Source organism: Panthera onca, chromosome B2 (assembly GCF_046562875.1).
Source record: "Panthera onca isolate mPanOnc1 chromosome B2, mPanOnc1 haplotype 2, whole genome shotgun sequence".
NCBI lineage: Eukaryota > Metazoa > Chordata > Mammalia > Carnivora > Felidae > Panthera > Panthera onca.
Genome location: NC_138343.1, coordinates 67908275 through 67923645, shown reverse-complemented (window position 1 = coordinate 67923645; position 15371 = coordinate 67908275). Strand labels below are relative to the sequence as shown.

Below are 15371 nucleotides of genomic sequence, written 5' to 3'. Positions count from 1 at the left end.
AAAAAAATATATTTTTAAGTTTATTTATTTATTTTGAGAGCCTGACTTGGGGGCTCGAACTAAAGAACCGTGAGATCACTACCTAAGCCAAAATCAAGAGTCTGATGCTTAACTGACTGAGCCACCCAGGTGCCCTGAATAAACTAGAAAATATTGGCAAGTGCTAGACATACTGATAGGTAAGTTCTGTTTTGTTTCATATATACACTCATTTTATATCACAAACCACTGAACACATATAAACTTAAACATACATGTATTAAGCATGTGTATACTGGGTCATGATGTAAGCTCTTCCAGGAAAGCTTCTTGGTCCCTCCTATTTCTGTACCCATGAAGAGAATGAAACATTCTTTTGCTGCTATATCTATACCATGTTAATGCTTCTGTCAAAGCTTTAATCCCTTTTTCTGCTCCCTACAAAACCATAAACTTCTAACACAGTACGTGGTTCATAGCTGGCACTTGATGAAATACCAAGTAAAAAATCATACTTTTGTGCTTACACAGTAATTTATTACCTAACCTAGGGTAGTAACCATTTTTTAAAAGGCTTGAGGCAGTATAACAATAACAACATAATAATCTAGCATTTATGAACATGTTGTATTTGCCAAGTATTTTCCTAGTGCTTGACATGTATTATTTAATTCTCATACCCTTTTAGATATTATTTTCATTTTTTAAATGAGAAAACACACAGGTAGGGACATTAAATAATTTCCCAAATGTCACATAAGTGGTAGTGATAGAATAAAAAAATTAAAAAGTTTTGACTCTAGAAAACAAAGATATACATTATAGAATGTTAAAAATGTGCTAAAAGAAAGAAAATTAACTTACTTCAAATAAAAGTCTATAATAACATCATTTAAAAATTCTCCTTCACTTAGACAGTGTAGGTCCTCATTAGTAACGGAGATGCCTCCCTTAGCTGGAGGTGGTGGATATACTATCAATCTGTAACAAAATAAACAAAAAAACACAAGCAAAAACCACAAGTGTGTGTGTGTGTGTGTGTGTGTGTGTACAGAATTGAAATTTAATAAAACGGAAAAGAAATTTAAAGGCACTGCAAACATAAATGAATACTCTCACTTTTCTACGGGGCCCATGAAGATGGTATGATTCTCTCCAGTTTCTTCCTCATCATCAAAGAACTGGAATTCTTGTTTGTTTTTAAGTTGTATTTTAGATTCAAGGGACACCTAGTAAAGGAAATTAAATTACCAGTTTACAAAGTCAACTGAGAAATTTTTCACTAAAAAAAAAAGCAAACACAAGAATACTTCTCAATTAAAGAAAATTACAAATATGAATTTAAAAAGTATACATGACTTTAAAAAGAAACAGGCAAAACTATGGTCCACATTCTTTGTATGTGTAGTTTCAAGAACAGTGATATGCTTCCAATTTTTATAACAATGATTTTATGGTATCTTATCTAAGATCTCTATCATCCTTATTTAGATTATGTTTGTAAATCGAAAGAACAAATATAGTGGTTTTTTCTTCTGAGAGTGGAGGTCTACCTAAGTTCAATGGCTAGGCAATCCATGGGATATGGGAGGAGAGGCTCAGGGAATGCAGTCCAATGAGCTTTAGTTCTCCAGAATAACAAAGAAAGAAACAAAGAAACAAAGAAACAAAGAAAGACCCTGCGTTGAAATTTTATTCTATTGCAGCTGTCTTACAGCTCCAGTTGCTTTTTTCTTCCTCATTAACAATCTCTTATAGCAAGTTATACAAAAGAAGGGGAATGGTTCCTCTTCCTTCTGTTCTTTTCCTCAACCCACTTACTGTGTGAATAGCTCTTCTCTGGTGAGACCTTACTCAGCTTCACCAAGATTGTGCCTTGGATAGCCCTATTTCCAATTTGTAGGCAGGTTGGAAGATTTTAAGTATTTCTAATAAATTAAGTTGGCAAAATTCAGTTGCATGATAAGGAGACAAATTTTTATTATGTAACATTATACTATGTGTTATAGTACACAGCCTTTGGTTCAGGTGGCTTTAGAGTTACCTACTGTATGATTAATTATTCTAGAATTGGAAATATATGTTGACAGTCACAATCAAATGATATGTATTCTTTGGTTCTCAAATTTTCAACTATGTGTACACATGGTACATATAAATGTACATCAAGGACCAAAATTCCTTTATTTGTACTGAATCCAATACATCACTAGGAACCACTAGCAAATTTAAGAGTAATGATTAATTTGAATGTAGCAGTATGAACATTTATGTTTAGACTGGGGTAAAAAGAAAACAGGATAAGAGAAAAAGATGAAAAGATAATACAATGTGAAAAGAACGAAAAAAATGCTTTTGAGACCTGTACCAAGTACTATTTGTGTCCCAAGTCATCTACCCACCATTAACTTTCTGACACAAGATAGTTTATGAATCACATATAAAAGCAAATAATTCTGAAATGGAATTAAAAAGATCTAACTCCAATATTTCCCTTTAAAGCTAGGCATTATTTAAAATTACATTAAAAAACTAAAAAACATAATTACATTTTTAATTTTGTTTTCTTTTTGCCCACAACTTCCTTTGATGCTCTCTTCATAGGTTCTTGTACAGGCAACAAGTCTGCTATTGGCTTCTTCAAAGGGAATTTTCGCAAAAAAATTGGACACATTATTCTTTATACCAATGTCGGTAATGATACTTTCAAATACCATATTTGCCTGAGGATCAAGGCCATTTTGAAATATTAAAATTATGTATTGTTCTTCCAAATCTGAAAAAAAAAATAACTTTAAGTCTAAAAGAAAAAAATAGGTAGATAGATATTAAAGAAAGAGTAACAGCTAGTTATTTCCAGGATATCACTAGAAATCCTGGTACATATGTTTAAAATAGTTTGGTATACAGTGGGTGTATAATAAATATTGGAATAAAGACCAGTAACGGTGTCATCTAACAATGTCACCTAAAAGTTATTAAGAAAAAGGAACTAGGACACATTACCCTAGCAGGAAGCTTAAGAACAAACCTGTTCATGGATGTATTAATTTACCTCATCTAATAGAATCCAAATACATTTATAGTTTTAAATATATTTTAATTAACATTTTTGTAAAACACAAATTGCCAGGTGCACTATTAGTAGCTCTAGAGAATTTAATTGCAAAAACTACTATTCACTAATATGCCAATTCTTACAGCTTTAATAGTAACTATCAATTTTCATCATTAAGCTGAAGCAGCAATTACTGCTGAAAAGTATTTACCTTACAATTAGTCATCCTATGTCATAAACGTCAGAGGTGAAGGGATACAAACTGGAGAACTACATCTATTATTGTAGAGGATGAAAACTTATTCTAAGAAGCCACAAACTTCCTACTCAGGCTGTTTCAAAGATTCCAGAATTATATGGTTGATTTACACTTAGCACTCCTTCTAGCGCATTAATTTTCTTTTTCATTTTACTCCGATTATAGTTTTAAAATAAGGAATGCAGATCTCTTTTGAGTTTTAACTCATTTTGAAAACCTTCTAAATGGGTAAACCTGGGTATTATCTTTAGAACTTCCACTTTCTGTGGGCTTTTTTCGTCATTTATAAAATGGGAGACTATATAGATATTTCGAGATCACTGTAAGGACTGTAGATAGGACATCTATTCAAGTGCACTCACACTGTATTATTTTAATGTGTTCCACAAAACTTACTTGTTAATTTATTTATTCCCTTAGAATCATTCCAAACTTTATCTTCCATATTCATTTGCAGTTGCATGCTCAGCTTTTGATAAACTGCTGGTATTGTCTGAAGAAATACAACTGGTAATTTTCGGACATTACACCATTCACATTTAGTTAGATCAGAGGTATTTAAAGTAATCCCTACAGGATCATTTTCTGGTTCTGGAGGAAAATAAATGGAAATAGAAAAGGAATTAATTCTAAAAATCAAGAATGGAGGAAACTGTGAAGAAATACAAGTTTAAAGTTAACCACATATTTGCTACGCTCTATAAACAGTAACTGTAGTGGGAAATGAAAAATCTTTATAACTATCTTAAAGAAGCTTCTACATTTTTTTTTTAAATGAAAAGAGGATTCTAATGAAGTATACTTACAAAATTAAACACGGGCTTTATAATGTTACAGAATTAAATTACACTATTAAGATACATGCCCTTTGTCAAGAAAACATGTAAAAATGAATTCATCTTCATGAATTCTATGAATATCATTTAATATTTTATTCTTGTAAAGTGTTTTATTGTAAACAAAGCTATAGTGACTAAAAAGACATGAAATAGCTTACCTTCTAGCTGTATCTTGATAAAATCTAAACAAAACTAAAAAGTAAGATAAATTAGTATCAATCATAAACTTACAAAGATTTTGCTACAAATATCCGAAGTGTCGTATTGTTATTTGAGACTTAGACTATAGAAGGCAGAAAAACAAAACCATCTACCATGTACTTAAATATGAGATATCCCCCCATTCCAAATTTTCCTTCAGAAAGGCAAGCTTCACCTTTTTATTCAAATACTTAGAACATTTCTTATATTGGTTTATATTTCTTAGAACTTCAAAGAGATATTGACAGAACATTACAATGAACACCTGAATACCCTTTACCTAGATTCACCAACTGTTAAAATTTTGCCACAACTACTCCCCATCACTCTTTCTGTGCATATACACTTCCTTTTGCTAAACCAGCATAAAACAAGCAGAGGACATCATGACATTCCCTAAGTCGTTCAGCATGTATCTCCCAAGAACAAGGACATTCTCCTATACAACCAAAACAGCATTACTATACCTAAGAAAATCACGATTAATTCCATCCAACATGTACTTCTTACTCCAATTTCCCCAACTGTTCCAAATTTTCCTTTATTGTGTTTTACCTTCCCCAAGCCATAATTCTGTCAAGGTTACATTTGTTTCTTTTGTCTACCTTGGTCTAGACCAGAAATATGTCCCCCTCTGTTCCTCATGACATGACCTTTGAAGAATCCAGGCTAGGTTCTACAAAATGTACAACATCTTGAACTTGTGTTTCTTCAATTTAAAATTCAGGCCACACATTTCCAGCAAATTTCACACACAGGTAATGTCTTATACCTCCTACGACATCACACTGGAAGGCACAGGATGTCAGGCTGTACTAATAACAAGCTTAATCACTTAGCAAAGGTGTGTCAGGTTTTTCCACTGTAAAGATAATATTTTTCCCTCAGTAATTAAATAGTAACCTGTGGAGAGATACTTGAAAGCTTGTGAATATCTTGTTCCCTAATAACCTTTCCGCCAATGGTTTTACATTCCATTGAAAATTCTGCCTCAATCAGTTATTATTGGTACTTATAAAAAGGCGATTTGCTAATAATTTTAACATGGAGAAGACATATTAAGTCAATATATCCTACTCATTTTCTGTGTTACCATTAAGAGAATGCAAAAGGCAGACAAGAACTTCAAAATGCATTTAAAAATAAGTTGGAGGACACCTGGCTCAGTTGGTAGAATATGCAACTCTTGATCTCAGGGTCATGAGTTCAAGCCCCACATTTGGTGTGGAGCCTACTTAAAAATAAGTAAGTTGGATTGATATACCAAAGAACAAACAGATACATTAAAAGCAAGTTTATTAGTAAAATGCTTATGGCAGAATCTAGCTGGGAGTTTTATGAACATTCACTGTAAAATTATTTCAACTCTTTTGTTTAAAAATTTTCACAATGTAGGGGTTCCTGAGTGGCTCAGTTGGTTAACTGTTCGACTTTTGATTTCGGCTCAGGTCATGATCTCACAGATAATGAGATCAAGCCCCACGTAGGGCTCTGCACTGATGGCATGGGGCCTGCTTGGGATTCTTGCTCTCATTCTCCCTCTCTCTTTCAGAATAAACATTTTTAAAAAGTAAATAAAATTTTTACAATGAAGAAAAGGAAGCAAAGAGATATAAAATAAATTCAGTAATTATTACAATAATTACTAAGTCTAGAATGTTACTAAACATACCTTCTAAAGACTGTGCCTATAGATAATATGATAAATGGGGACACCAAGAATGCTTACTTGTCGCTAGGGAAACATTACAACATACATAGAAGCTGAAGTTACATGCTTTAAAAAGTATGTTAGATGATTCAAAAAGTGGCAATAAGGATGACATAAACACTAATGTGGAAGCATTTGAATAAAATTGCTGTATGAGATATAAGAACAGAAAGAAGCAGATCTAAGTATCTGTCATTTAAAAACTTGTAACTAAATTACAAGTAGACATTGGGCTATTTCACCATCATATCCAAGAGTTTCTAAATTTAAGGTAGCTGAAAACCTTAAATTTTATATCTTCTCATTGGAAAAAAGAGGGATTGTATTATATGTGGGTATAAATGCTATTCCTAATAATGTAAGCCATTTTCCTGTAAATTAAAAGTATTTACTTTTAAATAAAATTGGCACTTCTAGGGGTGTCTGGCTGTCTCAGTTGGTAGAGCATGTGACTCTTTTTTTTTTTAATTAAAAAAATATTTTTATTTATTTTTGAGAGACAGAGAGAGAGCAAGCAGGGGAGGGGCAGAGAGAGAGGGAGACAGAATCTGAAGCAGGATCCAGGCTCTCAGCAGGATCCAGGCTCTCAGCCCCGACATGGGGCTCGAACCCACAAACAGTGAGATCATGACCTGAGATGAAGCTGGATGCTTAACCAACTGAGCCACCCAGGCGCCCCGAGCATGTGACTCTTGATCTCAGCGTTTTGAGTTCAAACCCCACAATGGGCATAGACAGATTACTTAAAAATAAGATAATATAAAGATTTAAAAGTGGAACTTCTAGATAGTATCAATTCTTACACTGAATGAAATTAAATTATCCAATAATAAATGAGATTTGATAAAATATTTAAAACAATAAAACATTTAAAATCTGTTTCTGAGATTAATGATGACATGGAAGATAAATCACTATAAAACACAAGGCAGTTATATTCAAGAAGAAAATGTCAAATCATCTTTAATATATTATCTGAAGAAATTACAGATTAATTATCCTTCATTAAAGAATGTTCTTTGGAAGAATCCCATGGTACAATGAAAGTTAACACCACAGTTGCAAAATTCCACATTATAAGCACAACTTTTTGGTTGAAATATTTCACTTAAGCATTTAAAGAAAAATTACCTGTGTGAACACATTCTATATTACATATACTGCCTTTTACTTCTTAAAGTAAATCCATAAAGTTAGTTTTCTTCACTAAATCATATATACACTAACCTATAATTTTCATATAAAAAAATTTTTCATTCTGATTTTAATGTTATGTAGGTTTTTTTTAAAGTAATCTCTCAATGTGGGGCTCAAACTCACAACCTCAAGATCAAGAATTGCATGCTCTACTGGCTGAGTCAGCCAGGCCCCCGAATGTAGTTCTTGATAGCTAGCCTTGAGACCAAATGTGCACCTTTCAACTAAATATCTAAAATGCCAGCAAAGCCTTAATTATCGTGTAAAGTTCTGATTAACGGTGTCAATGTGGGAAAAAGCCAGAAAACTATAGGGTGCCCCTGAGAATTTTTGAGCTATTTTGACTTAGAATGACACTTTTGTTAACTGACAGAAACCAGGAAAGATAATCTGTCCTATGAAGACTTGTAACAAAACACAAATTTCATAAATCCTTGACAACCTTGACATATGTTACAATGTTATTGGGTAATAATGGATTGTCTAGTCTATATATAATTTGCTTTAAATCTCTGGAGTACTTCTAAGTTTTTAAATGGTGAGAAGCTGGAGTTTTTTGATTAAAAAATACGAAACAAAACGAAACAAAAAAACCAACCAACCAACCAACCAACTAGCAACCAACCAAAAAAACGCAGGACGTCTGGGTAGCCCAGTCAGTTAAGTGTCTGACTCTTGATTGTGGCTCAGGTCATGCCCTCACAGTTCCAACCCTGCATTGGGCTCTATGCTAATAGCACAGAGTCGGCTTGTGATTCTCTTCATCCCAATCTCTCTCTCTGCCCCTCCCCCATTTGCACCCCCCGAGTAAAAAAACAAAAATTAAAAATTAAAAAAAAAAATTTAGGTTTCACATACTGTTTTGCTCTGATAAGAAATCAAGTCCATATATCATTTTCTCCTATACTAACCTATATATATTTTTTCTTTTTGGCCATATTTGGCCATATTGTATCCTGAAACTATGAATCCTAGAAAATAAATAGCTATTACTTACCATAATTTAAATAGCAACAGTATAACTACCTTTTAACTTTCCTTATGTGGCATAATGTGTTTTCTTAAAGACACTACTTTATGTCTAAAGAACAATAATAGGGGACCAGGCTTCAAACAATAGATGAAAACAGACAGTTGGGGACGCCAAGTTAAGCAATCATAAAATAAAAGCTTACAAACTAAGTGTAGTGTTAAATGAAGATTAATTTACCAATAATGTACAGAATACATTAGGAAGAAGAAAAATGATGACTAAGAAAGCTGGTTATATTAAAATTATATTAAAATTTCAAATGCAAAATAAACATTTGAATTAAATTGGTGCCAGCAGAGTAACATGGATGACAAGTAAGATAAAGGAACTACAGAAAGTCCTTTGGGCTTCCTGGACACTGAACTAGTCCAAAAGCACAGCGCCTCTTGTGTGGTGACTGTATTCCAATAATCTATTTCTAGGAGTCTTAATGTTGCAAGACATTTTTCTACAGACCCCAAAGCTTTTGAATTCATCTTTCTCTCATTATCATTCTTTAAAATACTCTTTTCACACACTGAGCTGGCATGAGAATAAAATAGTAACATATTAGTTTTCTAACTCAGTGAGAGTAAGTATCTTCTTATGATGGATATGTCACTACCTTGAACATTACATTAGAATTTTTTATCCAATGATTTTTACTGTAAGGAACTATTTATAATTGTCTATATACTCTTAAAGCAATTTGAAATCTTGAAATAATTTTTAATATTCTATTAAATATTTTAATTTATAAGTTTTAAAATATTATATATTAGCCTTAGCCATGTAATTTTGAAAATTATAACTGGTACAGTAAAAAGCTTAAGAATGTACTTACAATTACAGGTTCTATTAATAGTCGGAAGAGTGTTCCTACTCGTATACTTCGACAGTTTAAAATGACACTGTCAAAGGAACTTTGGCAGCTTAAAGATACAGGATCAACTAAAGTTTCTTGAGACGTCACTTTACGACGTTTTAGAGGTGTGTTGACAATAGAATTACCAAACTGAAAAAGAAAAAAAATGTTTTCACTTTATAAGCAACTAAAACAAGGTTGAAACTAAGCCGACATATGCAAAGAAGACCCAACATAAAAAACATAATTATCAAAATATTAAAGACTAATTTTACTTCAACAGAGGATGTAAATATTTATTGATTTCATATAACAGAAATCCTTATTTTGTCCAGCTATACTATACTTTACACCTAGTCATTACTTGAAATTACAGTAACAGCATAGCACCAAGAATGTACTTTGGGAAATCAGACTACCTAGGTCCATATCATAGCTATACCACCTTGTAATTATCTGATTTTTAAAACAATAATAACTCCTTTCCTAAACTCCTTTCCTAAAACTCTTTTCCTAAACTAAAATAGATAGAAGAGTATCTATTCAAATGATGTAGAGTATATAAGCAGCTGAGCACAACGCTTCATGCACAGTAAAATGCTGGATAAAAATTAGCTAGTAATAGTGATAGTGGCTGTAATATTTGGATTAAATCAGCAATTCTTTAGAAAACAGATAATTTAGGGGAATGGTTATTTACACTACAAAAAGATTCTTTAACATATTTTAAAATGTACTTGATTTGTTAAAATTTCAGTCACTTCCACATGCAAATTAATCATAATATAAAATACCATTTTAGGAGTATATAATTTAAATGTAACTAAAGTTACACTAAAAACTTTATTAATAATTATCACAAGAATAAAACATGATCTTGATAGAAAGCAAGAAAAAAACAAAACCACTGCATAGAGACAGGCACTATTCTCCCACTGTCCCTCTAGAAACATTTCCATGATCTATGGTATAGGTAAAAATATGTATTAAAATATTATGTATGTATATATACTTATATCTCTACAACTGTGCGCACACACACACACACACACATATTTATTTCTCAACACTGAGTTTTCAGGCTCATTAACAGATTAATCATGAATATTTCCCCAAATTATTAACAGAAACCTACTAAAGAGGTTTAAAAGCTTTTTCAGTTTCAGAATTATTTCTTCAAATAAATGTCATTTAGCTCAATAATAAAATTGGTAATTATAAGAGCTGCTCCAGTTGAATCCAAAGTGGAGAGACTGAGTCTAGAAACGAGTGGTCCACATCTTTCCCAAGGAGCCTCTAAAAGAGCACTGAGAAACTCTTACTATTCACTGTGCCAGTATGAAAACTGTTCACTCACAAACTCCATCATATGGAAATCCATTATTTATTTAACTGAACCCTCCTATGCTGGACATGTGAGTTCTTTCTGATCTTACCCCATGACAACACTATTCTCCTCCAAGCATTTTTGCTGCTCAATCATGGTGTGTGTGTGTGTATAAACTAATGCCTCTAGCATACCTATACCAATTTACACACCCAACACTCTATTTCTCCAACACTAACCAAAATTACAGGCTATTATATACTTTAAAAATTTTCAACAATCTGACAGTTAACAAAATGTATTTTTTTTTTAACAAAATGTATTTTAATTTCATTTTCAGTACTTCACTACATTGTAAAAACTCTATTCATTTCCTTTATTCATTTTTCTATGGTTTGCTTCTATGAAGGACCAACTCACACTTTGTCACACAGTTCACTGTTTCCCCCACTCACATCTACCCATCAAATTCAGTTTATGGTATTTTGGCACAGTGTTCTGTACTTTTCATTTAATAATATATATTCATCTCTTTATTTACTATTTTTGCTTGCGCTGAAATACTTGGAAAGGCATTCCCAAGATTATATTAAAAATATTAGTCCATATTTCTTCTATCATCATACTTTATTTTTCCATTTTAACAACTGAGTATGTATGTTTCCATATTTTATCTATACTGATAACAATTCCTAACATTTACACACACACGTAATTTTTTTTTTTTAAAGCTTGTTTTGAGAGAGAGAGTGTAAGCACATGCACGCAAGCAGGGAAGGAGTAGAGAGAGAGAGAGAATCCCAAGCAGGCTCTGCACTGACAGCCCCCAATGGAGGGCTTGATCTCACAAACTGTGAGACCATGACCTGAGCCAAAATGAAGAGTTAGGATGTTTGGAACACCTGGGGAGCTCAAGTCAGTTGAGCGCCCAACTCTTGATGTCAACTTGGGTCATGATCTCAGGGTCATGGGATCGAGCCCCACATCGAGCTCTGCACTCAATGAGGATTCTATTCCGCCTGCTTGGGATTCTCTCTCTCTCTCCCTCTGGCCCTCCCCTGCATTTGTACGTTCTCTCTAAATAAATAAATAAATACACACATACACAAAATAAAATATAAAATAAGAGTGGGACAGTTAACCAACTGAGCCACCCAGGCACCCACACATGTTAATTTTTTAACATGTATGTTTTTTATTTTTTTAAAAAGTTCTTCATAAAAAAGAAAATATGCATGTATTTCTGTACCTTGGTATTCCTCCTACCAGCACCATAGAAATCCTAAAAGTCAGTGATAATAGCTTCTTCCTGTCCACCAGATTATACAAGAGTATGTGTTTATATTTCACTTGTAAGGTTGGTGTTTTTTCTTTGTTTTGAAATTTTTTACACTTTAAGCTTTTAGTTTAATAGAAATCTGTTTTTGTATGTTTTAATGTTCTTTTAAATAAACTTCCAAGTGGTATTTTAAGCCCTACTTAATAAATAATTCTTTCTCCTTAAGATACTGTCAAATTACCCTCCAAAAAAAAATTTACATCCCAAAGGGGAGAGTCAATCTGAGTAAAAGGTCAATAAATGTGAAAAGTACCTGGTCTTTCATTCTTGCTTTTCTTGGCAATGTAACTGTATTTAACTCTGAATCTGCTGGAATGCTTCTTAGTTCATGCTCTACTCTACAGATATTTTCATTTAGTGCTGCTTCTACTTTTCCAGTGGATGGTGCTGGGGAAGAACATGCTGAATCAGCAGGTTGAGGAGATATGCTTTCTCTTCTGTTAGTCCTGTCATTGTCATCATCATCATCATCACTGGACAAAATGACTATAAAGAAAATGTTAAATACTTCAGGTATTTCATTTCTGTCAGTTAATGGGAAATATACCAAATTTGCTTTGGATCTCTTCTAGAACCAAGATTAATAAAAATGAAAGAAGACACAATCCATTCTATCTGATGAAAAGTTAAATTTGAAGACAATTAGAAATGAAGAAAGGATAAGAACTGGCATTTTTTATATAGACTTACAAATACGAAAGTATTCTATAGTCCATTACCATCACCCACACAAGATATACACCCAAGTTACAGCAAAATTTAACCATATGTCATAGATCTATTTCAGAGTTCTAGAAAGTCTCAAGTATAAAGATAACCTGCACAGAAACTGTGCACAAAATAGCATGCATTGTAAATGTGTGTGAAACTCCATGTGACCAAATAATTTTATTTTACATAGGAAATCACTAAAATCGCAATTGGTCCTTAGGAGAACATGAACCAGTGTCAAATTGCTCAGTAAATTCTGTGGAGTAAATGAATGTGGACCTGAAAAGACATTAATGAAGGGAATTTGCTCTTATATCTTCTACGTGAGTAGAATAATGATATTGGATCTTAACAAATCCATCTTTATATCATAATTTCCGCAAGCCACCCACAATGCACTTGAGTCAAATCCTAACCCTTTTATGGTTTATAAATGTATATAATCTGGCCATTGCCTACTTCTCCAACTTTCTCATACTGCTCCATTTCTCCCTCTTTATGCACCAAGCACACCATCCATTTATTTTGTTCCTCAAACATCAAAGTTTGATTTTGTCTGGATTGCAATTCCCCTAACACTTTGCATTTTGGTCATTAAATATTAGCTTTTTGATTCATTACCCAATCTAAAGGAAGCAAATAGTTGGCTTATTCACAACAACTGATATAAATTTTCTGTTGCTTTTTGTTTTCTGTTGTTAGATGTTTACTTGCTCTCTCCCCACTACATATAAACTATGAGATCATTGCCTTGTCCACTGCTATACTCCCAGTCTAAAACTGCCTGGTGAAGAAAACAATTCAAAAATCATGTGTTGGAAGAACACATAAACTTGAAGAAGCATTTTTCTTTTTTAGAAACCCACATGTAAATGTTTAGTTACTAAATATGCCCCAGAGAGGCATCATTTCCATCACCATTTACCTGTCTTTTTTATTTTGTTATCTAGTCTTGGAAGCAAATGCTAAAGCTGGATCTTTTTCAGAACTGTTATTTTATTAACAGAAAATCTAACATGCCAGATTACAAGATCTAAATACATTTATACACATTTGAAAGTTAGGGTTCTGTAACTTACTATTTGCCTCTGTGAAATTAGGGACAAAAATAGTACCTATTGCAAAGGACCTGTTATGAGAACAAATGATTTAATACGTAAAAGATTTGGCACAATGACTGATATATGTAAGCTTTAAAAAAAGTTCATGAACTGCTTTATGAAAAACCATACAGAAATATATTATATATGAATATATACTAAGGGGGAAGTCTACTGTTCTATTGACAATTATTTTTATGGTGCTTAACAGACATTAAAACATCTATATGTACTTTAAAACTTACTTTAAAGCCCCAAAGCTGCAACAGATAGAATTGTACTATATACCTCTTGTTTTAGTAACTTAACATAAATGCGGATTGTGCTCAATGTCACCATAATTTCAAAGGAAATGAGAAGTGTGCAAAGACAACAAACATATACTTAAAAAGCTTGTCTCATAGCTGCTTTCATTCTGTATATAGAATACATCCTATGTAATATATAAGATTCTGCATCAGGGTCTATGATGGACTGAATTGTGTCCCCTCAAAATTCATATGTTAAAGCTCTAACCCTCACTGTGACCAAATTTGGAAATAGAGCTGATAAGAAGGTAATAAAGATTAAATGAGTTCATAAAGGTGAGGACTTAATCTAATAGGACTGATGTCCTTATAAGAAAAAGAAATGCAGAGATTTCTCTCTCTGTGTGTGGAAGCACAGAAGATGGGCCATGTAAGGACACAGTGAACAGGCACCTGTCTACAAAGTAATGGCACCTTGATCTTGGACTTCCAGCCTTCAGAACTGTGAGAAAATAAATTTCTGTTGTTTAAACTACTTGGTTTATGGTATTCTGTTATGGGAACTCAAGCAGATTAATATAGGGTCTTTGTACTTACATTCCAACCTTATTTCCATACATATCAGCATGTCTTTCTCCTTACTTCGTTTTGGGCTCTATTCAAAAGTTACTTTATCAGAAGTGCCTATTTTACCACCTTTTTAAAATATCACCCTTCTTCATCTTGACATCTAACAATTAGCACTCTCTATTCCCTGGACCTGCTTCACTTTTCTATACAGAATTTATCACCACTACTTCAGACACTGTACATTTTATTATTTGACCACCCAAGACATAAGAGAAGTTTCATGAAAATAAACTATTTTAATAGGAACACGAATTTAAGAATAATTAACTATACAAGGAAAACAAGACTTTGAACCAGAAAAATCTGTTTTCTAGAGTCTAAACTCCAACAGTCCTTATGTATATAATAATATTGAGAAGTTAATCTTCTTAATCATGGGTTGCCTCATTAATAAAATGGGATATATCTGTACCTACCTCACATGTTATAATAATTTTTACAATAAACTAAACTTGGTTAGTGTCTATACCTTTACCACAAAGTAAGGCATGTAAGCATTCAATAAATGATATTTTTTATTACTAGTATAAAATGTCCTTAAAACATATTTTTCCATGGACTTTAATAGAAAATACTTAGTCTTCAATTGTTTTGTTTGTTCATTTTTTGAGCAAGGAAGGGGAACAAATTTATGTCTTACAGTTTTAATGCATGGTTGATATGGTCCTAGGTTAAGTTCTGAATAGTAAACTACTGAAGCCACTTCAAAACCACGTGAATTTATTGTTTTTTAACTTAATCACATTAGCCTTAAGTTCCAGTTCTCTCATCCTAGAAACTTCATCAGGATGGTATAGCATTTGGCTCAGTAATAGTACCCAGTAACTAATAAGTAAGTTTTCTTCATATCTAACCATAAAAATGTAAAACCTTCACTATTAGGAAAGATTTAAAT

The 15371-nt window shown here is 32.7% G+C and overlaps 1 protein-coding gene across 6 annotated transcripts in view; it reads right to left on the bottom strand.

The window, feature by feature from the left end:
* The window catches only part of SENP6 (SUMO specific peptidase 6), a 115070-nt gene that overhangs the window by 27385 nt on the left and 72314 nt on the right, over nt 1–15371 (bottom strand). For 4 of the 6 annotated variants that reach the window (XM_060615981.3, XM_060615983.3, XM_060615986.3 and 1 more), the window contains 7 exons: nt 12041–12273; nt 9101–9271; nt 4294–4327; nt 3693–3887; nt 2529–2755; nt 1099–1208; nt 844–960 (listed from right to left, as the gene is read on the bottom strand). In XM_060615981.3, the coding sequence (XP_060471964.1) occupies nt 844–960; nt 1099–1208; nt 2529–2755; nt 3693–3887; nt 4294–4327; nt 9101–9271; nt 12041–12273 (1087 nt within the window). The remainder of the gene's footprint in view (nt 1–843; nt 961–1098; nt 1209–2528; nt 2756–3692; nt 3888–4293; nt 4328–9100; nt 9272–12040; nt 12274–15371) is intronic. The other 2 variants (XM_060615984.3, XM_060615987.3) reach the window with 2 other exon arrangements.